This window comes from Carcharodon carcharias, chromosome 13 (genome assembly GCF_017639515.1).
Source record: "Carcharodon carcharias isolate sCarCar2 chromosome 13, sCarCar2.pri, whole genome shotgun sequence".
Classification (NCBI taxonomy): Eukaryota; Metazoa; Chordata; class Chondrichthyes; order Lamniformes; family Lamnidae; genus Carcharodon; species Carcharodon carcharias.
Window position 1 is genome coordinate 122,199,439 of NC_054479.1, and position 27,416 is coordinate 122,226,854.

A 27,416-nucleotide genomic window follows, 5' to 3' on the forward strand; every position below is an offset into this window, starting at 1 on the left:
GATTTTAATCACTGGGATCAGTTTACATGTCTCAAGGAGTTACATGGGTCAGCCAGTCATTGCCTGAGCCCATTCAATCCCAGACACTCATGAATGGGGCTGGGGTTAAATGAGGGTTTCAGATTACTGGATTTCTAAATCCAGTCTAACCCTGTCTCTCCCATAGCTCCTGACCTCCCTGTCTTAGGTTCTTGGTGAGAAGTGGTATATGTTCTGGGGATCAGATCCCAATCACATACCCATGGCTGTAGGTAAAATGTCTTGAAGTTACATCCAACCTAATATCTCAGATCAGAGGGATCTGACTGATGTTGTCCAGTTTCTCTGCTGTATGATCACCCGCTTGCATAACACTGGCTTTCCAATGACAGCAATGTGACCTGATCCCAGTGTAGTTTGCAGTCTTTGTATCTCTGCTTGTGGTGTTGTCCATGTCACTGTTACTATGTGTTGTGGTGCATCCCACCTCATTCTTTCCTGTTCACCACAGACCACCTTTCCTTTTACAGATCTTCACTTTCTTCTGAACTGGTCCAGGACTAAATCCAGACCACAACATCCCATATATTTTGTCACTTCCTGTCAATAGCCTATCGCAAAACTTCTAATTTTTTTTCCTCTCTCTATCTCTCTCTCTCTCATCTTTTTAAACCCTTAATGATGAATTTTGTTCACTCTTTTATTCCCACAGGCTACTGAGGAGTCTGTTGTTCCAGTTGATGTTCTGGATCATGGCCTCCGGCCGTTCAACTTGGTCATTCCTTTCACTGTCCAGAAGGGAGAAATCACAGGTGAGACTGGAAACTTTCCTCAAACCAAGCATGTGTTCAGGGTGGCACAGTGTTGGTACTGAGACTCATTATAATGCTCTTTGGCTCAGTGTGTCGGTGCTGCGATGCACATTACGATGTTGTGTGGCAGTGTGTGTTGGTGCTGCTTCAGGAATGAAAGTGCTAATTTCTCTGATGAGAGAGGCATAATCAAGAGGGTAAGCAGTCTGGGGAAAATAGTCTAACCCACTAGCCCATGCTTTCTCCATCACCGGGACCTTCATCCTTCATCTTGGCTTGAATTTATTCATCTGTTTGGGACCTTTCCCAGCCTCACCAGGAGAATCCTCATGCTCTCGCTTCTGCAAGTGGCTTGGGATCTTCTGTGCCCACCCGAGAGGCAGATGGGGCCACGTTTTAGCATCACATCTGGGAGAAAAAAAAGCATTTCCGTCAGTACTGTCTGTCTGACAGTGTAGTACTGTGCCTCCGACTGTACTGCACTCCCTTGGCGCTGCACTGAAATGACTGCTTTAATTCTGGGCTCAAGCCACTGGAGTGAGGCTTGAATCCACTACTGACTCTGAGAAGAGTGTGTCCAGGCAGTTAGTCAAGGCTGATACCTGACGCAGGCTTCCAGAAGTATGACCCACTGTTCCACCAGTGCCCTATTGAGTGAGGTGCCCTTCTTCCCCTCGTCTGGGCTAAATTTGACCCTAGAGTGTTTGACCAAATTCTGCGTTTTTCTTAAAAGTAACTTATGCACTGAATCATAGAAATTTTGTGTGTGTGTGAACTTCCAATCTCTGGTCTCATTCTAGAACATTCCTTTTCTTCCAGGTGAAGTCCGGATGCCATCTGGTAAAACTGGCCGCCCAAATATTACTGACAATAAGGATGGAACCATCACGGTGAAATATGCTCCCATCGAGAAGGGGCTGCACGAGATGGACATCAAGTATGATGGGAACCACATCCCAGGTGTGTGACTGGATATATCTGCCCAGACTTAGACAGCTGCCCAATCTCAGCTCACAAGCAGCCATGTGTGGCCCACTATTACCAGTGGGTCAGTTCCTACCTCCAAGTGTCAATAGGTTGAATGTTTTTTCCCAGGATAACTGAGCTCCATCAACATTTACCTTGCCCTCATGATATGTTGGGGTTATGTGGCTGTTTAAAGTATTCAGCCATGCGCTACCTCAGCCTGATGTCTCACTTGGTCTCTAGAAGGTTCTGGAGGTTTGGGGTGTGTCATCTGATTCTGATCCACCCGATAGAGAAGAGTGATGGCATTGTCCCTTCACCCTGACTGAACTGTGCTAACCCTGACCCTAATGCCCTTGCAGAGGGACGACCTTGCATTGACACTAATGCCTGGGGGAGGGGTGACCCCACACTGACCATAACACCCTGGGGGAGGGATGACACTGCACTGACCCTAATACTTGGGTATTCCTCTGCTATAGGTAGCCCACTGCAATTCTACGTGGATGCCATCAACAGTGGTCATGTGACTGCATTTGGTCCTGGTCTGAGCCATGGAATGGTCAACAAACCTGCAACATTTACCATAGTCACCAAGGATGCTGGAGAAGGTATGTGTGACCCATCAGTGAAGCCATGGAAATGCAACAAATGGTGCTGGCAGTATCCCTACACAGAGGAGGGATGGTGGTGCAGTATGAGAGAATGATGGGGGGAGGGGTGGGTGCGGGGAGGGCTACTCTGATGGGGCAGCAAGACTGGGTGAGAAGGGGAAAAGGATGTTGGGAGGGGGAAAGAGATGGCGGGTCAGGACATGGTTGAGAGGATTTGAGACTCAATGCAGTGGGTGTGGAGAGGGATATAGGGAGGGGGAAGAAATGGAGAGATCTTATGGATGTTGGTGGTGAGACTTTGGGTGGGGAGGGGGACTGGAGGGGAAGAGATGGGTTGGAGACACTTCAAGGGGTGGGGAGGAGGAGAGACTGTAAGGGAGGTATATGGAGTGGTGAAGAATAATGGAATGGGACAGGAAGGATGGGGACATCAGGATTCCCTTGTCTCCAGTGCTTTTAGCAAATTACACGTGTCTGGCTCTCTTTCTTTCTCTTGCTTTTGCTCTTGATCTTTGCTCTCTCTCTCTCTCTCTCTCTCCATATAGGTGGACTCTCTCTTGCTGTGGAAGGCCCCTCTAAAGCTGAGATCACGTGTAAGGACAATAAGAACGGGACCTGCACTGTGTCATACTTGCCCACTGCCCCTGGAGATTACAACATTATTGTTCGATTTGATGACAAGCACATTGCGGGGAGTCCCTTCACTGCAAAGATCACTGGTAACTTTCACACTCATCATTTTCCACGTTTAAATCTTCACTCATTGCTGCTGGTGCCAGTTGATGATTGCAGAACTAACATTCTCTCTCAGACTGACTCTTGTCAGGAGCTGATCAGGTTCCAGCGAATACTAGGAAAATCTAACTCTGGTTGGCCATCCGTGGCTATGTTCAAAGTATTATAGCCTTGTTTTAGTCTTTTTGGAGCTATGCCACTGATCAGAACATGAAGCCAATTGTTAGATCCACAAAGGAGGGTTCAGTTTTGGGGAGTGGGTGCAGGAAATAGGGAATAATCTATCCCCTTTCCCCCTGCCCTCCCATCAATAATAATGACATAGTCTTGTGGCTATCTGATGGGAAGGTTACTTGGGCCATTTTTGGAGGGTGCCAGGTGGCTTCATGCATCGGGCAGGCAGAGAGAGCGTGTGATGGGTGAAAACAAAACCCTGGTGCAAGCATTTCATTTACACTTGATCTCACTGATCTCAGCCAAGGTGCTTGGTGCATCCCCACAATCGGCCTCCATCTAAGGATAAGGAGGAAGTGACTCCGTTGCTGAATTTCAAAATATTAGGTGAATGGTATTGGAATAAGATATGGTGTCATCTTGGTCAATTACACCGCCACGACTTGCCCTTCAGCCAGAACAATGGCCAGGCAGGAGCAGTTGGTGGGAGGAGAGTTAATTGCAAATATTGGAATTGGGATCATTTGTCAGGAACTGCGTGTGTCTTTGTGAATTGTATCCTGCTGATGAAACTACTCTGTGCAGGTGATGACTCGATGAGAACATCGCAACTCAATGTTGGCACATCAACTGAAGTCTCACTGAAGATTACAGAGACTGACCTCAATCTACTCAATGCCAGCATAAAAGCTCCATCAGGCAATGAGGAGCCCTGCCTGCTGAAGAGACTGCCCAACAGGCATATTGGTAAGATCCAGACCAGACAGGTGGGCATGTTGGCTCGGGACTGACCGAGGGGTAGGCACGGTTAGTGTCTGGATATTGAGATGGTCTTGTTTGATAAGATGCTGTGACACAGAACCTGTGAAGTAATGAGAACAATCAGCCATTGCTCAATGATTCAACTCTGGATTTTTTTCTCCATTTCAACAGGTATTTCATTCACCCCAAAGGAGGTAGGGGAGCATGTGGTGAGTGTGAAGAAAAACAGCCGGCACGTTACAAACAGCCCTTTCAAGATCATGGTGGGTGCCTCCGAGATTGGTGACGCCAGCAAAGTGAAGGTTTCTGGGAAGGGCCTGGTGGAGGGTCGAACGTTCGAGGTGTCAGAATTCATTGTGGATACGAGGGGTGCAGGTAAGGCCCTTTGTCGATTTGGTAAAGCGATTGCATTGGACAGCGTCAATACGGACCCACGACTGACCATTGAGACCTACATTCGATAATCTGAATGGCGGCAGTGATTGTGATTGTATTCCTCAGTTTGCCTATCACTAAGGTTATTTATTTAGCCTCTCGAGACTGGGCAGTAAATATAGAAGAAAGAATGAGTTGACAGTTCCTAGCTCCATGTAGACTTGGTGGGATGAGGGGCAGGGGGTCAGTGCCACAGACCCTGGTATTCAGTGCAGGAAAATTGTCCATTGAATGGTCTTTAGTGGCAAGATTTGCTCAGATAATACAATGTGGTTCAATTTTTAGATCAATCACCAGTCTTATTGCTGACTGGGTAATGGGATCTGTACAGATATGAACAGTCTGTGTTCAAGTTAAATAATCAAATGGGAAAAGGATTGTAAATTTACCAAGCTATTGTGAGGGGTTGAGTTTATTGGGGGTGGCAGTCCTTTCGGCCTGTAATCAGCTTTCTTTGTATAAGAAATAGAAGCAGGAGTAGGCCATTCAGCCCCACAAGCCTTTTCTGCCATTTGGTAAGATCATGGCTGATCTGACTGTACCTTAACTCCATTTTCCTGCCTGCCTCCCATGACTCTTGACTCCCTTGTCAGTCAGAAATCTGACTAACTCAGCCCTGAATATATCCAATGACCCACCCTGCACTGCTTGCTGGGAAAGAGAATTCCAAACACTAACAATCCTCAAATTCTTCCTTTTTCTCCCAGGTTATGGAGGACTCGGTCTGTCTATTGAGGGTCCCAGCAAAGTTGACATTAATTGTGAGGATCAGGAGGATGGAACATGCAAAGTGACCTACTGTCCAACTGAACCAGGCAACTACATCATCAACATTAAATTTGCTGACCATCATGTGCCAGGTAAGGGAGTGGTAAACCGAGCCTCGGTCACTTAATGACAGACCAGCAGCCAAACACAGTGCATGGAATCCATGGGTCAGGCCCGAGGGTCACAGCAGAGGAAGGGCCAAGGGTCAGGACTGTAGATCACAATGTAAGACATTGGGTACAGAGCCCAGGGTCACAGTAAGGGGCACTTATAGGGATATAGGGATAAAGATCCCAGTTCAAAGTAATACCAACGTTGAAAACTTGGGGGAGGTGATGGCGCAGTCTTTAGGAAACTTGAGTTTCTGTTTTAACAGCATGTAGATTGTAGGAGGAGCTCCACACAGTGAGTTGCTCTGACCTAGCAACTCAGTATGTGACTCAGTGTATGACCCTGAGAGTCACTCTGTGATCCTGTTGTTGTGTTGTAGGAAGTCCTTTTACGGTGAAGGTAACAGGCGAAGGAAGAATTAAGGAGAGCATCACCAGGCGACGCCAGGCTCCTTCCATTGCAACCGTGGGCAGCACCTGTGACCTCAACTTGAAGATTCCAGGTATGTCAGGGGGAGTTTATTCTGGAAGGGGAATAAACTGACTTTTTCTGTTCTGATCATTTTCCATCCTCTCCCGTGTTTTTCACTTGTGTAACTGGACACTGTTCTTGCAGGTGTTCATGACTTTGTACGTGGTAGTGAACCCTCATTGAGATTCAGGGCTGAGTGACAGGAGGAAGCTCTGCAGTTTGGCTGATTTTTGAGGGCCATATCTAAAGATCTATTTTGGGAGTTGTGTTTGATATCTCATTGTCCCTGACCAGTGGGTGATTTCCCAACTGCCTATACTGGATTGTCATAGGAAGTCTTGGGTCAGGAAATGGATAGGGCTGGGACTGGTCCATGGAATGCTGCAGGGAAAAAGACTTTCATAATTCAGTTCTCCTGGTTGTTGGAATTTGTGAGAATCACCCTGCTTTGGTGACAGTGACGTTGCATTCTTGCACCAAGTGCACCACACAGAAACAGACCATTTGGTCCAACAGCACTGTACTGGCATTCATGCTCTGCACAAGCCTCCCCTCCCACTTTCTTCTTCTCATACTATCAACAGAACCTTTTAATTCCTTCCTTCCTCCATGGTGCTTTAGCTAGCTTTCCCTTGAATGCAAATAATTCCTCCAGCTGCTCAGAGTGGTCCATGAACCTAGAACAGGATAGTTTTCATAGCAGCTTTCCCTATATTGAGTGACTCAGATTGGAGGGTTGGATCAGCATTCCACATTTGGAGAGTCACATCACTGACCGCAGTGTCCAGTATTATCAGCTGCGGATAGTGATGAATTATTGGGGAATTGAGATTAAGATCGATGAATCAAAGAAGATTTCAGGGAGTTGGGTTGGGAGATGCAATGATGTGTTTATACTAGATTAAAGTATAAATCCTGGATGGGATAGGATGGCCCTGTTTTTGTGAGGAGGCTTCGAAAGCTGATCGTTTCTGTTCTCTTTTCCCTTCCTCAGGAAATTGGTTCCAGATGGTGTCTGCACAGGAGCGTTTGACTCAGACCTTTACGCGTAGTAGCCACACCTACACACGCACTGAGCGGACAGAGATCAGCAAAACCCGGGGTGGAGAGACCAAAAGAGAAGTCCGAGTAGAGGAGTCCACACAGGTCGGAGGAGATCCTTTCCACAATGTGTTTGGCGAGTTCCTGGGCCGTGACAGCCTGGGCTCCTTCAGCAACATCCCACGGGCCGAAGGTGGGTCAGACCAACAGACAGTGGGCCAGTATTTAAAAGGGTGAGGGGTGGGGGGGTTGCTGTTTGAGCTTGCTCTTCCATTCAATCAGGTTTTGGCTAAGCTGTGACTCCATATATTTGCCTTTTGGTTAACAAAAATCTGAACCTGTGAGGCTGGAGCCGGTGACCTAAATTTTACAATTGACCCAGCATTGTGTGTCTGTGTCCTTTTTGTTCCCCAATGAGCAAAGATTTTCTCTCTACCGACCTACCGTCTGTTCCCTTTGATAAGCTTGAAAACCAATCAAATCACCCCCTTGATCATAAGACTTTGATGATTTTCTGTATCTGATTGTGACATTTCAATCATCCATATACATAGACCTAGGTCTCTTTGGACCTTCACTGTTTGCAGCTTTTCACCATGTAGAAAGTAACCTAGTCTATCCTTAGTGGATGACCTCTCACTTGCTTATATTGAAATCCATTTGCCACAGTTTTGTCCATTCACTTACATTTACAAAGAAATATTAATAGATTATGCTTCTAACTATTTTGCTTACAATGACACCAATCTTTGTGTCTTCAGCAGTATTGGATAAAGTTGGCTCTGTATTAAAGACTTTGATACAGTGAGTAGTTGATGCTTCAACACAGGTCTCAGTGGGACACCACATCCTGCCAATTAGAGTACCTGCCCATTATCCATGTTTTGTGTTGCCTGCTGCTCAGCGAATCTGCAATCCAGGTCAATAATCTGCCCTCCTTTCATGAGCTTCAGGGAAGGAGTGGAAAAGTATTTTAAAAGGAAGGGGTGCCTGATGTTTAAAGGGAAGGGAATGATTCAGCATTTAAGGAAGAGGTTTTGCTACATGATTAATTTGTAATTGTGTACTGTTATTGCTTGGCAGTGGAAGTTGGGGCCCAGGAGATGACAGCACAGGTCACCAGCCCATCTGGGAAGATGAATGAAGCTGAGATTATCGAAGGAGATGACAGCACATACAGTGTGCGCTTCATACCACAGGAGATGGGTTCACACACTGTCAACGTCAAGTATCGAGGCCAACACGTCCCTGGCAGCCCCTTCCAGTTCACGGTCGGCCCACTGGGTGAGGGAGGGTCTCACAAGGTCCGTGCTGGGGGTCCTGGTTTGGAGCGGGGAGTCGCTGCAGTGGCAGGTGAGTTTCCAATGGTTACTTGCATGTTTCAAAGAGTGCAATCTGGGGTGGGGCAGGGTACCAGTTTCTGGGGAGGTTCGGATGGGTGAGGGGCCAGTCTCCAGAATGAGGTTTAATTGGTGGGCAGGGTAAGGTGTGGATGGGTCAGAACATGTCCCTTCAGTTCTCTGCTTTAATTCTCCCTCTCTCCCTCTCTCTCTCTCTCCCTTCAGCTGAGTTCAGTATCTGGACCCGTGAGGCTGGAGCCGGTGGCCTCTCCATTGCTGTGGAAGGCCCAAGCAAAGCAGAAATCTCATTTGAGGATCGTAAGGATGGATCATGTGGCGTTTCCTACATTGTACAAGAACCCGGTCAGTAAATCAGACACTGAATCATCTGGGAGTTTGGGTAACCCTATATATCTTTTGTAGGTCTTGGTACTCAGCTATTTTGTCTCAGTTTGACGCGCTATTGTTCTCTCTGCCCTCTATGAGGCCTCTGGAATTCTGTGAAGGTGTTATCATTTCATTCCCAACCGGCAGATTGCCTGTTTGAGCACTCTGCTAGATTTCTGCTGCAATTTAGCATTTTACAATTTGATCCCTTTCCAAACCTTTGTAGTGAAAAAAACACTTAGTGGGGAATTGTGGTTTGGACCTTCATTGACCAAGTCACACTTCAGTCCCTTTCACAAAAAATGTATCGCAACACGATTAAAATATAGTTCCGTATGAGATTCAATATAACAATTAAATACGATGACTGACTGTACACTTTAAGTTAATTTTTCAATCAACTCACTGTAAGAATCCTGGGAAATCCCTGCATGTTCCATTATATTGTGCAGTGAGCTTTACTCCATATCTAATCCGTGCTGTACCTGCCCTGGGAGTGTTTGACGGGACAGTGTAAAAGGAGCTTTACTCTGTATTTAACCTGTTCTCTAGCTGCCCTGGGAGTGTGGAAAGGATGTTTCCTCTTGTGAGTGAGTCCAGAACTAGGGGGCACTGTTTTAAAATTAGGGGTCACCCTTTGGGACAGAAATGAGGAGAAATTTTTCCTGAGGGTTGTGCAACTTTGAAACTCTCTGCCTCAGAAGGTGATGGAGGTGGGGTCATTGAATATTTTTAAGGCAGGGGTAGATCGATTTTTGTTAGGCAAGGGAATCAAAGGTTGACGGAAGTAGATGGGAATGTGGAATTCAAAATACAGACTGATCAGCCATGGTTTTATCAAGCAGCAGAGCAGGCTCGAAGGGCTGAATGGCCCACTTCTGTTCCTATATCAAACATTAGAAACATATGAAAGTGTGGGTGCTTTACTCTTATCTGTATCCAACACATGCCAGATGTGCACTGTCCCTAGCTATGAAGTAGATATATTTTCACTGTGTTCAGGGTGCTCTGTGATATGTCTGGTTTCATATACACCTGCCATTGTGCACTGAGAAATGAGTGAATCCATGCATGTTGGTTGTAGTAATTCCCTGATCCTTAGCCATTCTGGCAGGGTACCTAAGCCCAAAGGATGGAGGGAGAGCAGAGGTTGGGAATACTACAAGGGAGTGGATGGGGAAAGTCCAGAAATTGACCCCTCCTTCTCCCCTACAGCTCACTGATCTGAATCGAGTTCCTCTTTTCTTTTCCAGGTGACTATGAGGTCTCCATCAAGTTCAATGACGAACACATCCCTGACTCTCCATTTGTTGTTCCAATTGCCTCGCCCTCAGATGCTGCCCGTAGACTCACAGTAACCAGTCTCCAGGTGAGGGCCAAGGTGGACTGTGCCCCTGTGGCTGAAAGTGGAGGAGGGGGCAGGAGGAGTGGCATATGTAGTAGGGTGAAGAGCAGCTGGTGGAGATGAGAACTTGTCAGAGTGGGACTGAAGAGTGTGGTGAGAGGTTTCTGGAATCGGGAGCCAGCAGCTGAAAGCAGGTTGAAAGCTGAGGAACTGTGAAGGGATGTGGTGGTGTCCCTGATTACTCTGTTTCTTGAGTCCCGGCCTGTCCTGGCTCTGCATTGGCCACCGGTTCTACAGAAATTCAATGCCAGCAGATTCTGCTCAGCACAAAACAATCAATAATATTCCTGAGACACAACCTGAGAACCTTTTGATCTGTGCGGGCACAGGATGATTTAATGTTGGAAATGGTAATAGAGGGATTTGCCCCTGTATCTAATCCATGGCCTGGGAGTGTTTAATAGGACAGTGTAGAGGGAGCTTTGACCTGTTTCTAATTTGAGCTGCTGACTGCTAACCCTTTGGGCAGTAGATATGGAGAGCTTTCTCAGATTTTGTCTGTTAATCTGTGCCTAGGAGTCGGGATTACAGGTCAACCAACAGGCCTCGTTTGCAGTTCGGCTGAATGGAGCAAGAGGGGTGATTGATGCGAAGGTTCGGACCCCATCTGGGTCGGTGGAGGAATGTTATGTGTCAGAGGTGGACGCTGGTGAGTGACCAGGGTATAAAAAGTGTTGGGGTGACTCCTGTGCTCTTGCTTTTGCTCTCTCTTTCTAGCTCTCTCTTTCTTGCTCTTTCTCTCCCCTCTCTCTTCTCCCCCAACCATCTCTATCTTCTCCCACGCTCTCTCTCCTTTCTTTCTCTCTCTCCCTCTCCCTCTCTCTCTATTGTAATCAGACACCCCTTTGTCCTGTGCCCAGCCATGTGTAGTTAATCTAGGTTAGCTGTAATGAACAGCCAGTATTTGATTCTGTCTGATTCAGGGTGAGGTTCCAAAAGGCACTGACGTGTAAATTCAGAGTGTGGAATTCCCATGTGGAAAGTCACGGAGGGAACAAGGGAATAAGCAGATTAGAGAAAAGTTGTCTGAACTCCAATCTCCCGCAAGAATGGTGCTGGTGGGAGGGAACTTTGGAGCAGAACAGACATGTTATGTGAATGGGACAGGGAGGTGGGAGCCGGTCTAGATGGATGTGGAAGACTTAGCTGTGGGGTGTCATTGACCTGACCCAGAATAACTGCTCACTGCCACACCATGTGCTGTGTGCACTCACACAGCAGCTGCCTGGGGCTTAAGCTGTAACATGAGATCCAGGCCCCAGCAGCCTCCAATAACTCTCAGAAACTTCTCGAAGGACAGAACGAGGCCGCTTAACCCCTTCAAGGCTGTCTCCTCCAATCTTTCTGAAGCCTGTTTTTCAGTGTTTGCTCTAGTTGTTGTGGTGATTTCGATTAATCTTCCTCCCTTTTTGTATCTCGCTGCCTGTCTTTGTGTCCCCACTCTCTCTCTCTCTCTCTCCCTCCTTCTCTCTCTCTGCCTGTGTCTCTCTCTATGTGCCTGTGTGTCTTTCTTTTTCTCTCTCTCGCTGTCTCTGACCTTGTCATTTATTTCTGATTCCCTGCATCCACAGTGCCACCAAATGGCGATGGGAGGATCTGTTAAGTCTCTAATGGCTGATCAGAATAACTTGGAGAGGAATGGAGGGTTTGACAATGCTGGAAATACTCAACCACTTCATATGGCTTAAGATAACAAGTGAAATACCTAGGAAGAGTAGGAGTGAGAATTATTGAAGAGAGTGGGAGTAGACTGGGTCTGATTTTTTAACAGGTATTAGGAGTAAGCAGGACACCTTCCTGGCATCATCTTCAACCTTAAGCCTCTTCATGCAGCCTTGTTTATAGCTGGGAGGTGAGCAAGCATCTCACATGTGAAAGGTTTTTCTTTCTGATGAGTTTCCACAGTTGCTGCTGTTTTAGGACATGTTTGTTACTTCCAGTTTCTTGTGTTCTGTCTGGACTGCACTTAGTTATTACTCTGACTGGAATTCCAATCTTGCTCCTGCCTCTGAGAGGAGCCGTCAGAGGAACGGTGCACTTTAGCCCAGGGCTAGCATGGAAAAAGAAGCCCTGTCTAGAGAGTGGGGGATTGTTTTATGCTCTGCCCCTCCTATTCTGGGGAAAATATTAGGGGGTTAAAAGCAAAAAACTGCGAATGCTGGAAATCCAAAACAAAAACAGAAATACCTGGAAAAACTCAGCAGGTCTGGCAGCATCGGCAGAGAAGAGCACAGTTGACGTTTCGAGTCCTCATGACCCTTCAACAGAACTAAGTAAAAATAGGAAAGGGGTGAAATATAAGCTGGTTTAAGGGAGGTGGGGGGGAGTTGTTGGGACAAGCAACCAGTAATAGGTGGCGATAACCAAAAGATGTCACAGACAAAAGGTGTTGAAGGTGGTGATATTATCTAAAGGAATGTGCTAATTAAGAGCAGAAAGCAGGACAGACAAGGTACAGATAGCTCTAGTGGGGGTGGGGTGAAGGAATACTAAAAGGGCTAAAAGGTAGAGATAAACAATGGGTGGAAATACATTTAAGAATAATGGAAATAGGTGGGAAAAGAAAAATCTATATAAATTATTGGGAAAACAAAAAGGAGGGGGAAGAAACGGAAAGGGGGTGGGGATGGAGGAGAGAGTTCATGATCTAAAATTGTTGAACTCAGTATTCAGTCCAGAAGGCTGTAAAGTGCCTAGTCGGAAGATGAGGTGCTGTTCCTCCAATTTGCGTTGAGCTTCACTGGAACAATGCGGCAAGCCAAGGACGGACAAGTGGGCATGAGAGCAGGGTGGAGTGTTGAAATGGCAGGCGACAGGGAGATCTGGATAATGCTTGCGGACAGACTGAAGGTGTTCTGCAAAGCGGTCACCCAGTCTGCGTTTGGTCTCTCCAATGTAGAGGAAACCGCATTGGGAGCAACGAATGCAGTAGACTAAGTTGAGGGAAGTGCAAGTGAAATGCTGCTTCACTTGAAAGGAGTGTTTGGGCACTTGGATGGTGAGGAGAGAGGAAGTGAAGGGGCAGGTGTTGAGGGGGTAAAGCACATGGTAAGGGATAGTGAGTCAGCTTGGCTGGGTGGACTGCAGAGACAGAGACTCCATTGCTGGAGGCTGAGAGCCGTCCAAAGACCTCAAAGATGGTTAGGGAACAAATCTAGAGAACTTCAGTTCAAGAGAAGATATGGGGTGAGGTCGGCTGTTTGCAGAATCCAGAACATTCCATGCTGTTTTACAGTGCAAGGGCTGGGCTCGACATGCTCAGAAAATCACCATAACTCAGAATACTTTGCAGAAAATGCTGGGAACACTTAGCAGGTCAGGCAGCATCTGAGGAGAGAAGTAATGTCTTAGTTTAATGACTTTCCATTATAAGCAAAAGGCTGTCAACCTTAAACATTAACTCTGTTTCTCTCTCCACAGATAATGCCAAACCTGCTGAGCATTTTCTATTTTCATTGCTTTTATCATGAAATACATTTTTCTATTCACAGATAACTTCGCAATCCGCTTCATTCCACGTGAAAATGGTGTCCACTCAATAGATGTCAAGTTCAATTCCAGCCACATCCCAGGCAGCCCCTTTAGGATCCGTGTGGGAGAGCCAGGACAAACTGGGGATCCTGGCCTAGTCTCTGCCTATGGCCCAGGGTTGGAAGGAGGAGTCACAGGTACAATTCCTTGACGATATCTAACATATAGCATATTCTTCAGATAATGCCGACTGTAATATATAAAACAGCGGATACTTAACAACAAGCTACAGTCTGGAATCAAATCAACAGGTGTGACAGGGGTTTATAGTTAAATAACAGATAGCCAGGAGTGACTTACAGGTTATAATAGGCTTGGCCTAAATAGCCAAGTGGTTATGGTACTGGGTTTGTAACCCCAAGATCAAGAGTTCAAATCTCATAATGGCAAACTATGAAACAATGTAACTTCATCTGAAACAGATGGAAACGGGTTTGTACTCGAAAGAGTTACAAGGTTGATATAACTCCTTTGTTTTTCAATTCTATCCTTATAGAAATAAATCAAGAGTTCAAATCTCACCATGGCAAATTATGAAACAATGTAATTTCATCTGAATAGGAACAGATGGAAACGTGTTTGTACTCGAAAGAGTTACAGTTTATAATCTAATTGAGAGGTTTGGGGGTGGAAAGGTTTTATATATAGAACAACAGATACCTGCAGGAGGGGATCAGATGTTTAATTGGCGGATCAGGGGGTTTGGGTATTTAATAGCAAGCTCTGAGTGTGTGTTCATTGGGTTCAGCTGTGATTGCTGGGTGTATTACTTTGACAGGCAGTGAATTTCTATAGTAATACCCTTTGTTCTCTCTGTCTAGGGGTCCCCTCTGAGTTTATTGTCAATACGTGTGATGCTGGGGCTGGTGCTCTTTCTGTCACCATCGATGGCCCTTCCAAAGTGAAGATGGATTGCCAGGACTGTCCTGAGGGTTATAAGGTCACGTACACGCCAATGGCCCCTGGAAACTACCTGATCTCCATCAAATACGGTGGACCTCAGCATATCGTTGGGAGTCCATTTAAGGCCAAGGTCACAGGTGAGCAGGGCTGCGTTATGGCTACTCTCTGGGCATGGGTTGCATGGGCTCCATGGGGCATGGGCACCTGCATTTGCTGGGGTATAGGTTCCACGGGCTCCTGTTTTGCTGTGGCACAGGGTCCTCAAGCAATGGCCGCCTGGGGCATGGGTTTCAGGGACACTGGCTCTTACTGGGGTACAGGCTCCATAGATTATCTCTGGATTAAAGTCCAGGGCTTGATCCTTACTCTATTACATGTTTGAAGGAAATCTCAGGACCTGGGGCTGAGGCCTGTGCTTTCAGGTGGAGCTGGGGCCCAGGCCCCAGGAGAGCTGGGTTCAGTACTGGAGGGGAGCTGGGGTTCCAGGGCTGCAGGAAGGGCTGTGCTCTGAGGAGAAATGGGTGCCAGGGTCTGTGCTAAGGGCAGGGGAGATGTATACCAGACTAGCTCCCAAGTTGCCTGTTTCCTGTTCCAGGTGTCCGCCTTTCGGGAGGTCATAGTTTACATGAGACGTCCACTGTTCTGGTTGAAACAGTCACCAAGTCAGCCTCGGTTGGCCGGTTTGGAGCAATGCCCAAGTTTGCATCTGATGCCAGTAAGGTGGTAGCTCGAGGGCCTGGCCTGGCCAAGGCTTTCATTGGGCAGAAGAACAACTTCACCGTGGACTGCAGCAAAGCAGGTAGGTGTCAGGGTTCACTGGGGAGCTGGGACATCAGAGCGGTGGGGATCACACAGCAGAACCAGGCCTCGAACCCCACAAGGTGGGGAGAAGAGTCATTTGTGCGGTGAGATGGTCACCCTGTGGCCCTGAGCAGTGACCCAGAAGTAACTCAATCTCATTCATTCCAGGAACCAACATGTTGATGGTGGGAGTTCATGGTCCGAAGACTCCCTGTGAGGAGGTGTATGTGAAACATGAGGGGAACAGGGTTTATAATGTCACATACACGGTGAAGGAGAAGGGCGACTACATACTGATCGTGAAGTGGGGAGATGAGAGCGTGCCTGGCAGCCCTTTCCATGCCACTGTCCCCTGAGCAGCTGATCAACCAATGGAGTCTTCGCGCACATCTCGGAGGATCCAAATTCTCAAATTCACAATTTAACTTAAAAACCAAAGTACAGCCTGCTGATGGGGGTGGGTGTTGGGTATCTCTGTGGGGGCGGGGGGAAAAGCTGCACACCAAACAGATTTGAAAACTGCCTGAATTTGCTGTAACGATTAGCAATTCCTTCTCTTTTTTGTAAGAGTTTCCCTAGTAACTCAAAGCTGTTGAAATATTTTTGTATGTTTTTTTTGGAGGGTGTTGAAGGAGTCAGTTTTGGGCACAGTGTCTGTCTCTGCACCCCCACCCGTGGTGCTCCAGCCATAGGCTGACCTACTGTAACTCCTCGTGGGCAGAGTATGAGCACTTCACCTGTAAGTTAACTTTCAGCTCCTGTGACAGGAGACTCAGCTGTCAGAACCTGTTCAGGATTTTGTTTCAAAGGTCATTGTCTGCTCCCCAGTCCAATGGGCCATTGTGGTGATGCTGGGGTGGGGTGAGCTATCAGGTGGTGTCTCCACCCTGGGCCAGTCATGTAGCACTGCATGGAGCTATGGGATTTGCCTCAGGACCTGGGTGTTCGTAAAGGGGTTCCCCCTAAAGAATCCATCAACACAGGTTATTTTAATCAACACTCAGTCCTCCCCTTCCTCTGTCCCTCTTCACTTGATGGTCACTCGATGGTTCCCTCACTCTTCAGCATGACCCTGACCTGATACTGATCTCTTGACCTGCACTGACACAGTTCAGAGAAAGATGATTGGTTGTTGGACTGTGGTGCTCATGAAAACAAGCTAGACCGTGTGATGGTGACCTGTGGGTGTGCCCTTGGATGTGGGTGGCAGTGTTTGAAGTTGTTATGCTGTCCATTTCTAGAGAACTGTATGAAAGTGTTATGCCTATGTGTTTGGTACATTTAACCTATGTCTGATAAGAAACTGCAGAACAATAAAATATACCTGCTAACTCGCTGTCAATTCTTTGCCTCCTTCTTATTGTGTATTTCTTCACATTGAGGTAACTGTGACACTAGGATGCTCCATCTTTGTATTGACAGTAAGCTGGAACAAGATTAGGAATCCAGAAAGCTTTAGGATTGAGAAATGTCCCATCGACAGTTTCAGGGTTGGGGATGAAAACATCCTTCGGCACTTGCATCACTCAATTCTCACCAACTTGGTCCTGAGGTTACTGAGTATCAGCAGTCCATTCCAGTTCTTTTTAAATCTAACCCACAATCTTTCAATGTTATCCTCTGGGCCAACCCCCTAAAGATCCTCAGTCTTCCATGAGGAACTATATGCAGCTTTCTATACTGACAAACTCCAATATATTTAATAAACTTAAAAGGAAATGAAAAGAACTCTATTGTCACCAATGACTGCTAATTTCTTTCACGGGTTTGCTCACTTTTAATGTAGGCCTGGACGCCTGTACATGTCAGCTCTGGCCCTAGCAATTAGCGATCAGGCGCCACGGTGGGAGAGGGACTACTTCATCCCGCCTTCCTCACATGTCAGGTGGGCTGTACTTCACACCTTGGCTGGCAGGTGCGTCGGGCCATGAGAGCGCATGCCCATTGGCATTCTATTTAGCGCATACCCAACTCTTGCGCAATGCCCGGGTGCGCATACCTAGTCCTTGAGGTGCTGCTCGAATGCGTGGTGTCACTGCGGGGCATTGGTGGGAAGAGCAGCAGTGCGCAGGCGCACGGCTCTGCCGGTCGGGGTATATAAGGCCGGGGTCAGAGGAAACGGGAATTCAGACACCAGGATGGCGATGCGAGGGAAGCTGATTGCTGTGCTTGGCGATGAGGACACCTGCACCGGCTTCCTGCTCGGTGGCATCGGCGAGCTGAACAAGAACCGACGGCCCAACTTCCTGGTGGTGGAGAAGGAGACAAGCGTGACCGAGATCGAGGAGACTTTCAAGTGAGAGCGGCCGCGCGGGAGGGAGAGCGGAACTCGAGGCCGGGGATCAGCGTCAGGCCTAGGAGGGGAGGGGAGGGAGGCGTTAAACGAGGCCCGTCAGCCCTCAGGTGGACCTGCGAGTTCAGGGCAGGGGAGTTATCCCCGGTGTCCTGGTCAATGTTTATTCCTTTATCAATATCACCAAAACGGATTATCTTGTCATCAGCACATTGCTGTTTGTGGGAGCTTGCTGTGCACAGGTTAGCTGCACCGTCCTCTGGCATTGTCGAAGCAACGGTTTGGGATGCCCCGAATCTGGAGACTTAGCTGTGGTTTGGCGCTGGAAGGTTCAGTCTGATCCAGATGGTGTGGCACTGGGAGCTGCAGGTTTGAGCTGGTTACTGCTGGCGACCCGGGGCGCTGCACTGGGCTGTGTCCTTGCAACTTCCTCATCTTCCCATCAACCCTGAGCCTGTGAATGCAACAAGGGACCCAGACTGGGCCTGTGCAGCAGCACCTGGCTTTTGAACCGTGCAGGCTGTAGATACCGTTGGGAAACCTGTCAGTCTGCAGGAGCTGATAGATCGCAAGGGTAGTGTAGGGCAGGGTTCAGTCACCCTTTGAGGAAGTGAATTCCCCCTGTGACTTAGGGCTGTCCGTACTAGTATTTGATGCGGGGTCAGCTGCTCCTGATACTAGATTGGCCCAGCCCTCATTTGATTTGGATCCTCTTTCCCTTTCTGGGTGTCCTGGCTCTCTCCCTTCCCCAATAAGGATAGCCTGGTCCCATTTCCCTGACCTCCAAGCACCCCACCTCTCCCTCCAAATGTTCTTGTCCTGTTTCTAGCAGCGATCAGCAATAATGCGATGTTTAGTAGCTGTGGGTTTTGCTGATTCCTGTAGTTGTCCTCTTGCCTGTGCCTGCTTAGAGTCGGAGTCCCTCAGTATCTGAAGGTGCTGTGCTCAGGCTGCCCAGCATGCAGAATGGGGTGGGATTGGTGGAGGATTCAACATCTGCACTGTGAGCCAGTGGGTTCAGCAAAATGTATCTGATTCCCTCTGGTGATGGGAGGGTGAGTGGACAACCTTCGTCGCCTGTTTCTGCCAGGTTGTGTTTGAATTGTTGGAGTAAACTTTCCTGTTTTCTTTTCTCTACAGGAGTTTCTTGAGTCGTGATGACATTGGGATCATCCTGATCAATCAGTACATTGCAGAAATGATCCGTCATGTCATTGATGCCCACACTCTCTCCATTCCTGCTGTGCTGGAAATCCCATCCAAAGAACACCCTTATGATGCATCCAAGGACTCCATCCTGCGCCGTGCCAAAGGAATGTTTAGCACTGATGACTTCCGATAGTTGGACTTGCCCAGTGCTGGTTCTGTGGCACAGAGCTACCTGCTCCTGCCATCATCCGGACCATCCCTTTGTGTTGTCTTGTTGCATGTTGTGCGGAGTGCTGATTCCTCTGGGGGCTGCCATCTAATCCACCACACTCCACAGAATATCTTCTCCACACCTACTGGCAATGGACTGTCCCAGCCCAGTGCTTGATGTGTTTTCCCTTGAAACTTATCCAGGAGAATGGAAACACCACCCATCGTAGGATCTGAACTTCAGTACTGTGATGTTTACTCTGTATCTAATGTGCTGGGAGTGTTTGATGGGACAGTATAGAGGGAGCTTTGCTCTGTATCTAACTCTGCTATACCTGCCTTGGTGCAGATCTATCCTGTGCTGATCTTTGATTTATTCCTGTTAGATTATTGATGTTTGGGGTTGCTTTCTGCCCAAGCTATCGGAGTGAGGGGTTGGGGAGCTATTTCAAATATTCACATTAAAGTGGCAAGTTATTGGAACTGTTCATGCAGGAAGCTCTGATATCTGGACTGTGAGGATGATCAAGAAGTGAGTGCTGTCGATTATGTTACCTATTTAATGTGCATACCACTAAAAAACAGAATGGTTGATTACTGAACTTTCACCGTGTGCTCAGGAAGCTCCTGGTTTGTGCTGGTTAACAGATGCTGAATGCAGTTCTTATCCGGTCCTATCAAGTTGTGCTCTTTGAAGAATGTGTATTTATGTTGTTGCTTGTCCTTAATCTGTACATCAATCAATAAACACTGTAGGTTCTCTCATGCTGCTGGCTTTTGATTTTTGCACTGAATCCTTCTCCACTTGAGCCATTAAGTAATTTTTACTGTCGTGTGTCTGACTCCCTCTTCCCCCACCCCTTCTAAAATGGGACTTTTTAGTTGAATACTCTAGTATTCTCCAAGGTGGCCTTCCATCTCCCACCCTCTAAACTTCATTTCATCTGAAACACAGCTCTCCATATCCTAATTTGCACTGGATCCCATTCATCCATCACCCCTCTTGCTGCTGACCTACGTTGTCCCCTGGTCTGGCAACACACGTTTTCTTTTAAATTCTTGTCCTTGTGTTCAAATCCCCTCTGTGACCTTGTTCCTCCCCTATCTCCAACCTACTGCAGCCTGCTATTGCTGCACTCCTCCAACTTGACTCTTGTGCATCCTTGATTTTCAGTGCTCCACATTGGGAATGCCTTCAGCTCTGGAATTCTCTCCCTAAACCTCACCATGTCTCTCCTTTAAAATGTTACTTTAAACCTGTGATCATACTTTTGCTTACCTCCTAACATCTCAATGTGGCTCAGTGTCAAGTTTCTAAAACTCCCGTGAACTGCCTTGGGACAATAAAGGTGCTATATAAATGCAGTTTGTAGTTTCATACACTCTGCCCTAGTTCAATCTATCTTTTCCCTTGGTGCACTAATCTAGTGCGTGAGTAATGCTGCAATGAGACTCAGGGGCTGGGCTGCTTAATTTTGTCTTTATCAAATAGGGAATCCAGGATAGAGGCTATATTGACACAGGTTGGTGGGAACCTGGGAGTAGCTCGGGTTTCAAATTCAGGTGTACCTGTGTGAAGGGTCCATGCCTACGTGTGGGCTCTTTCTATGCGCCACACATCAGAACCGCACTTCAGTTCTCTGCCTGAAGGCAGGTCTGACCAACAATGCCACGACCTTCATCGCACATGGGACAAGGAGGCAGGTCCTGAATCCACCTCAGCTGGAACAGAGATCACCCTGTGCTGCTGGCACCAAACCAATCAACACCAGCTATCCAACCAACTGGTCCCAGGGAATTCCAAGTTGCTATGGCTACATATATTTTGCAGCCTGGAGCTGTGGAGAGTAGTGGCTCCAATTTTCTTTCCATCACATAGCTGACCAGGAATCTCTTGTGCTCTTACCAACTGCCGCTGGTGTATGCTGACAGGATTCACAATCTGATACTCAACCTGTTTGGCCACGTTAGGAACACACCGTCCTTGGCCATCAACATCAAGTCCTCAAGGGCGACTTAAGTTTGGAGCTTCTGGCTCAGAGGCAGTAATGCTGTCCACTACACCACAAGACATCCCACACTGCACATCTGGTTTGAATGTTAGTTTGAGGATGCTCCAAATTCCTTATTGTGTCAGTCATTTTCCTAAATGTCTGCTTCACAATCCGGAAGAATAACCTTTTCCTAAGTTCCAGGTCCCAGCATAGGAAAGAAGAGGGGCTGTTGTTTATTCTTAAACTGTTATTCCAGGAATTGTAACTGAGTGAGGAAATGGGGCTGAAGCTGTAGGCTATGTACATCTCACCTATAGAACTTTTGTAACTAATTAGACATCCAATCACTGGGCATCACCTTATCCCAAGATCAGTTAGCTAAGGGCCAGTTTAGGAACTCAATCCTTTAATGCTGAGGATTTTAAAAAAATTGTTCATGGGATGTGGGTGTCGCTGGTCAGGCCAGCATTTATTGCCCATCTCTAATTGCCCTTGAGTAGGTTTTTCAGCCCTTCCAGCCTGCTCCGCCATTCAATATGATCATGGCTGATCCTCTATCTCAACACCATACTCACGCGCTTTCCTCATACCCCTTAATTCCTTTAGAGTCCAGAAATCTTATCTATTTCCTTCCTAAATATATTCAGTGACTTGACCTCCACAGCCCTCTGTGGTAGAGAATTCCATAGGTTCACCACCCTCTGAGTGGAAAACGTCTCTCCTCATCTCAGTCCTAAATGGCCTACCCCATATCCTGAGACTGTGACCCCCTGTTCTAGACCCCCCAGCCAGAGGAAACATCATCCCTGCATCCAGTCTGTCCAGCCCTGTCAGAATTTTACACATTTCAATGAGATCCCCTCTCATTCTTCTAACCTCCAGTGAATACAGACCTAGTTGGCACAATCTCAATCTCAATCCCAGGAATCAGTCTGGTGTACCTTCGCTGCACTCCCTCTATGGTAGGTATAGCCTTTAGATGAGGAGACCAAAGTTGCACACAATACTCCAGGTGTGGCCTCACCAAGGCCCTGTATAGCTGCAGTAAGACAGCCTTACTCCTATACTCAAGTCCTCTCGCAACGAAGGCCAACGCACCATTTGCCTTCTTAACTGCTTGCATCTGAAAGCTTGCTTTCAGTGGTGTACAAGGACACCCAGGTCCCTTTGTACATCAACATTTCCCAATTTATCATTATTTAAGTAATACTCTGCCATTCTGTTTTTCCTACCAAAGTAGATAACTTCACACTTATCCACGTTATACTGCATCTGCTATCTATTTGCCCACTCACAACTTAGGTAAATTGCCTTGAAGCCTCTTAACATCCTCCTCACCACTCACATTCCTACCAAGTTTTGTATTGTCAGAAAACTTGGAAATATTACATTTGGTTCCCTCATCCAAATCATCAAAAAAATTGTGAATAGCTGGGGCCCAAGCACTGATCCCTGCAATTTGCTATTCTGACAGCAGGAATTATTAATGACTGACTTAACCAGAATTTCGTGTCATCTGAGTTTGCTCATCCCGATTTCACTGTAGTGTTGAGAAAATCAGTGGGGCTCTCATTAAATGAAATTAGAAGCTGATTTTGATTAATAATCCTGGTGGATTTTTACTGAGATGAGAAATTCTGTGATTCTTCTGATCTCTGCATGTTTAAAGGTAAGATGTCTCCGTATATTACTCAACCAAAAACTGAACAAAAGGACAATGACAAAGAACGGGACGCATTCTCAGGGATGTTAGAAATTTATTCAGTTAATTAACCTCAAAGTTACAATAAAACTGTTGAGTGCCAAAAAAACCCAACTGGTTCACTAATGTTCTTTTTCGAAGGAAAGCAGCGGAACATTACAATGTACTGGTTACTTTCACTCAGGAACAAAAGTGGGAATGTCAAACATATCCTTATCCTTCCATACACGGCAGAGCAGAATAGGCCTCTTCTCACTCCTAAGGCCTCTTTGTGGAAGATTCCTCCACACTCCCAGTACAGGCCATTCCAAGGAGTTATGTGTTCTAATAATAATCAAGGGAGAGAATTTTCCTTTATCATGTATTAATTTTCAGGGTGTGAGTGTTGCTGGCACTTAGTGACCAGCTTTCACATCACATATCAAGTTACATCAAGTCTACTGCAAAGAAATAGGCCATTTGGCCTAACAGGTCCATACTGGCTCCACACAAGCCTCCTCCCACCCTTCTTCATTTAACCCTATCAACAGATCCTTCTTTTCCTTTCTCCCTCATGTTTTTATCTAGCTTCCCGTTAATAGCTACTTGCCTCGATTACTCCTTGTGTTAGCGATCTCCACTCTCCATAAAGTTTCTCCTGAATTCTCTTAGATTTATTAGTAGTTATCATCTAATTAAGGCCCCTAATTTTGGACTCCAGTTCAAGTGGAAACATCTTTTCAACATCTAGCCTATCAAAGGTCTTCGTAACTTTAAAGACCTCTATGGGGTCACCCCCTCGATCATCTCTTTTCTACAGGAAAGAGGCTCAGCCCAGTCTCTCCTGTTGCCCCATGTCAGTCTCATTATCCATGTCACTTCCTGTCTCTCATTACATTTGTAAATGTAACACTGATTGCTTAGATACCAGATGGACACCCAGTCAGTATGTGGAGAGAGCCCTGTCTGCTGTGTTCACCCTGTATGTGTCCTCATTTCAAAAACTCATGGACAAGGACAACTGAAGACACACGACCGTGGAGGAAAAACTCAACATGGACAGTGAGAAGCAAGATTTCTCGAAAGAAAACATCACCAAAGAGGATCTGCTGAGACTGTGTTGGCTGAAGCGTTTCCGAGATAATCTCCATAAGTCCTCAGCAAAAGGGACAGAGCACAAGAGGGCACTCACACTACCACACGTAGATCTCCAGAAGAAGGCACCAACAGAGCAGGAAAAGAAGACCTCAGTGGAGGAAGGAGAAGCAGAAAAGCCAAAAGCTGGAAAGAAAGTTGCGACAGCCTCTCTGAGTGACATGAGGCCAGTCACCCCTGAGGTGCGCGCCCTGCTGTACGACGGATTCTCTAAAGAGGAGAAAGGCAGATACCAATACCTAAAGGCCCGGACAAAAAAAGGCCCCAGTGAGAAATATGAGCATGCCCTCACCACTTCCTGGGATTATGGCTGGAAATTAGGTGAGAGACTTACCCAAACAAGGTTAGGGCTGATGGTGTTGCTGCTTAGGGTTTTCGGGTCAGTGTTACTGGGAGTGGGGTGAGGTCTGTGTTGGGCAAGAGCCAGTGTTGCTGCTCAGGGCAGGGATCTGTGTTAGTTGTTGGGGGGGGGTTTCAGTCTTACTGGGCAGGGAGTTGGGGCCAATGTTACTGGGCAGGGGTCAGTAACATCAGGAGGGGCCACTGAGCTCATTGACCCAAGGAACTGGATTAGTACATGGTTAGAGGTTGACCTTTCACTTTCTCGTTGGACCTTGTGTCAAACACTGTCCAGCAGACCTGGTTCACATCTGGGCTCAAATCCATTCTGGACACTGATGCTCTCTTTCTCTGGATGGCAAAGCAGACCTTCAGTAGAAATGCTTGCTCAATCGTGATTCTTTATAATCAGGCTGAGTTCAAGGATTATTTGGCATTTGGGCTCAATACGATCAGACTACTTTCAAAGTTCTTCAGTTCAATTTATTTTTATAAAATTTCAGTTAATAATAGGTTTAGCTCAATGTTATCTCATATATTGGGACTGAATAGTATATAGAGTAAATCTCTCTCTACATTGTCCCATCAAGCACTCCCAGGACAAGTACAACACAGGTTAGATACAGAGTAAAACTCCTCCACTGTCCCATCAAACATTCCCAGGACAGGGTTAGATGCAGAGTAAGTTGCCTCTCATTTTTAACCTCATTAACATGACCCAATCTCAGAGTTTCAGTGTTACTGTGACACTCACAATTCCCTTCAAATTGGTGTTCCATTGAGAAGCTTTGCAATATTTTTCCAAACCTATTTTATATTCTAGGCTTGGAAAATGCAGAGTGAGCAGAGCTTTGCCTTGTGTCTGCTCTGGGTCACTGTACTCAGATGAGTGCTCATCCACCTTAACCCAAGTGTACAATGAGCCATGTCAGGAAGGACTGACCATCTGGTGGGAAAATCAAGAGTAGTTCAACCAATTGCTGTGCTTCTCTCCTGACAGAGGATAATGTTGAGTGCAAGAAGCCTTCTTTTGGGCGATCGGCAATGGTGGAAACTGCTTTCTACCGAAGAAATGGTATCTTTGGCAGACAAGCACCAAATGATATTTTGGATTAGTTGGGAGTTGGCCAAGGAATCAGGATGTCTCACGGTGCAGTTTTGAAGACTGAACTTTCTGATTTCTGATCATAGCTCAGGCCAGGACCCTCAGGCTGCATTGTTGCTGCTCCAAGAGATGGTAGGACTCACTCAGTAACTCAGACCACCACCCTATCTTTAATAGATTCTGAGGTAAACAGAGTCATTCTAATAAAACTTTGAGAGAAATGCATACAGCTCTGGTTTCTCCTTTGGGGCCTGTACAGATGGGAGCATTGTGTTCTCTGAGGACTGTAATGAGGATGTGTCACAGTTTCTGAGGGGCTATACAGAGACAGCACATTCTCTGAGGGGCCATACGGAGAGTTCCATTTCTGTGTGTTGATACATGTCTGGGAGAGACAGAGAGGGAAAGTTGACGATTAGCCTAGCAATAATTAGTGTGTTTATGAATGACCAGTTTACAAAGCAAGGCCTTGGAGCTGAAACATGTTTCAGAATATGATTGTTCCAATGTTCACCTGGCTGGGCTTCCATCTTTCACCTTCTGTTATAAACTTCTGTTCACTCGAAACTGTTACCCATATGGTAACTCACTCCAAATCTCATTCACCCATCACCCTGTGCTTGCTGACTGTCACCTGCCCCATGTCCCACAACACCTACATTTTTAAAACCCTCATGGTTTTCAAATCCTTTCATGGCCTCATCCTGTCCTGCCAGTTTAACCTTCTCCAGCCCTCTAAGCTTTTGAGATCTCTGCGGTCCTCAGCTCTGGCCCCCTGCACATCTCTGATTTTAATCGCTCCACCAAGCTGTGCTTTCAATTGCCCTGGCCCTAAGCTGTGGAATACCAACCCCCCCCACCACCCCGGGGTCTCTCCACCTCTTTATCTTTCTTGTTTCTTTTAAAATGCTCCTAAATCTTTACCTCGTTGATCAAGGATTTACTCATCTTTTCTACTTTTTATGGATCAGTGTAAAAAAAATGTCAGATGTTCTTAATGATATTGCTCTTGTTAACCGCCTTGGGATGTTTTACTGTTAATTGCACTATATAAATGAAAGTTGTAGTGAATCTGCAGTTGCAGCTGTGATTATATGATGGTTGAAGGTTGCTGGTGCATGCTGAATAGAAAATATACTAAGAATTAGGCTACAGATTATCATATAAGACAATATGCATTAAGAGAACCAATGGAGAAAATTCCTGTTTACTAAAATAAAATATTATCTAAGGGAAGCATTTTCTTCTTTTCATTAATACAATGAGCAAAACACCCATGCCTATGTTCAATTGTGCTGACAGCTGATGATACCCAACTTATAAATTGCTTTATAAACTGTTGATGATACTCTGTTTGGAAATTGCTTCCTATGCTGAAATAAAGAATAAAGTGAATGTAATGGGAACCACAAACTGACTTCATTACTACTCAAGCGAACAACCTGAGTTTTTTTAAAATAACATTTGGTAAGCCAGCCCTGGCCTGAATTTGTGATCTTTTTTGAAAATTGGGGGTGGTCAGCAAGAGACAGAAGTGAAGCCTCAACCATCGAGAACTCAATGGAAATGAGTTCCGGGACAGGAAATAGACTACTTCCACCGTCAGCAACTCACGGCGTTGAATACATAGCAAGCACAGGATAAAGAACACTGATATTCAGTTTAACAGAATAGAATAGATACCAAGTTGAATGGTGTTTTAACGTGACAGTGGCTGTGAAACCACTGTATTATTCATACTGTCCTCAGCATTGTAAGTTTCTGAAATTGGAATTGATAAAATAGTTGACATGAGTTGCTGTTTCACAAACTCAAGAAGGGAAGTTTTACCAAACATGTAAGGGGATAATTGAATTGCCATTAAAAGGAAAGAGGAGTGCAGCCTAAGTGGTTGTTGTATTTCAAGGGAGAAAATTTTTCGGGGAAGTAAAATTGATCATCGACAAGACCTGATAATCCAACAATACTGCTCTTTGGGTTCGAGATCATTTTGATGGACGCATGCAAAACAAAGCAGGTTATTTTGGGAGGTAGGAGGTTTGGTTAAGTAAAATTTGATCAAACAAATTTAATTAAAATTGGACTAACATTTGACCTATGTTTTAAAAATATTATGATATTGTTTTGGACAGTAAAGTTCCTCCAGGGCTCTGCCGCTCTCTCCAGGGCCCCCGGGTTGCTGAACCCAGCGGAGACTCAGGGATCCGCTGATCCTCCCACCCATCAGCCTCTGAGCCTGCCCAACCCAGTGACTC

The 27,416-nt window shown here is 46.3% G+C and overlaps 3 protein-coding genes across 4 annotated transcripts in view; all 3 read left to right on the top strand.

Moving 5' to 3' along the window:
* Positions 1-16,566, top strand: part of flncb (filamin C, gamma b (actin binding protein 280)) — a 75,669-nt gene extending 59,103 nt beyond the window's left edge. For both annotated transcript variants that reach the window (XM_041203368.1, XM_041203369.1), the window contains 17 exons: positions 692-791; positions 1,611-1,751; positions 2,240-2,368; positions 2,917-3,090; positions 3,866-4,027; positions 4,214-4,417; positions 5,185-5,337; positions 5,736-5,858; positions 6,822-7,061; positions 7,952-8,221; positions 8,434-8,571; positions 9,849-9,964; positions 10,517-10,649; positions 13,492-13,668; positions 14,353-14,571; positions 15,030-15,233; positions 15,404-16,566. In XM_041203368.1, coding sequence (XP_041059302.1) covers positions 692-791; positions 1,611-1,751; positions 2,240-2,368; positions 2,917-3,090; positions 3,866-4,027; positions 4,214-4,417; positions 5,185-5,337; positions 5,736-5,858; positions 6,822-7,061; positions 7,952-8,221; positions 8,434-8,571; positions 9,849-9,964; positions 10,517-10,649; positions 13,492-13,668; positions 14,353-14,571; positions 15,030-15,233; positions 15,404-15,591 — 2,871 coding nt within the window. In that variant the 3' untranslated portion in view covers positions 15,592-16,566. The remainder of the gene's footprint in view (positions 1-691; positions 792-1,610; positions 1,752-2,239; positions 2,369-2,916; positions 3,091-3,865; positions 4,028-4,213; positions 4,418-5,184; positions 5,338-5,735; positions 5,859-6,821; positions 7,062-7,951; positions 8,222-8,433; positions 8,572-9,848; positions 9,965-10,516; positions 10,650-13,491; positions 13,669-14,352; positions 14,572-15,029; positions 15,234-15,403) is intronic.
* Positions 16,567-17,330: 764 nt separating this feature from the next.
* Positions 17,331-19,652, top strand: atp6v1f (ATPase H+ transporting V1 subunit F). Its single transcript, XM_041203370.1, has 2 exons — positions 17,331-17,531; positions 18,669-19,652. Exons 1-2 carry the CDS (start codon positions 17,374-17,376, stop codon positions 18,868-18,870), a joined length of 360 nt encoding a protein of 119 aa, XP_041059304.1. The 5' UTR covers positions 17,331-17,373; the 3' UTR covers positions 18,871-19,652.
* A 3,729-nt stretch (positions 19,653-23,381) lies between these two features.
* Positions 23,382-25,913, top strand: LOC121286347 (protein ATP6V1FNB-like). Its single transcript, XM_041203433.1, has one exon. The coding sequence runs from the start codon at positions 23,618-23,620 to the stop codon at positions 24,119-24,121; it is 504 nt and encodes a 167-aa protein (XP_041059367.1). The 5' UTR covers positions 23,382-23,617; the 3' UTR covers positions 24,122-25,913.
* Positions 25,914-27,416: the final 1,503 nt, after the last annotated feature.

Coding starts and splice junctions, on each gene's coding strand:
- LOC121286347 (XM_041203433.1), top strand. CDS start 23,618: ATGGACAGTGAGAAGCAAGATTTCTCGAAAGAAAACATCACCAAAGAG.
- atp6v1f (XM_041203370.1), top strand. CDS start 17,374: ATGGCGATGCGAGGGAAGCTGATTGCTGTGCTTGGCGATGAGGACACC. Junction 17,532..18,668: donor GAGATCGAGGAGACTTTCAA/GTGAGAGCGGCC, acceptor TTTTCTCTACAG/GAGTTTCTTGAGTCGTGATG.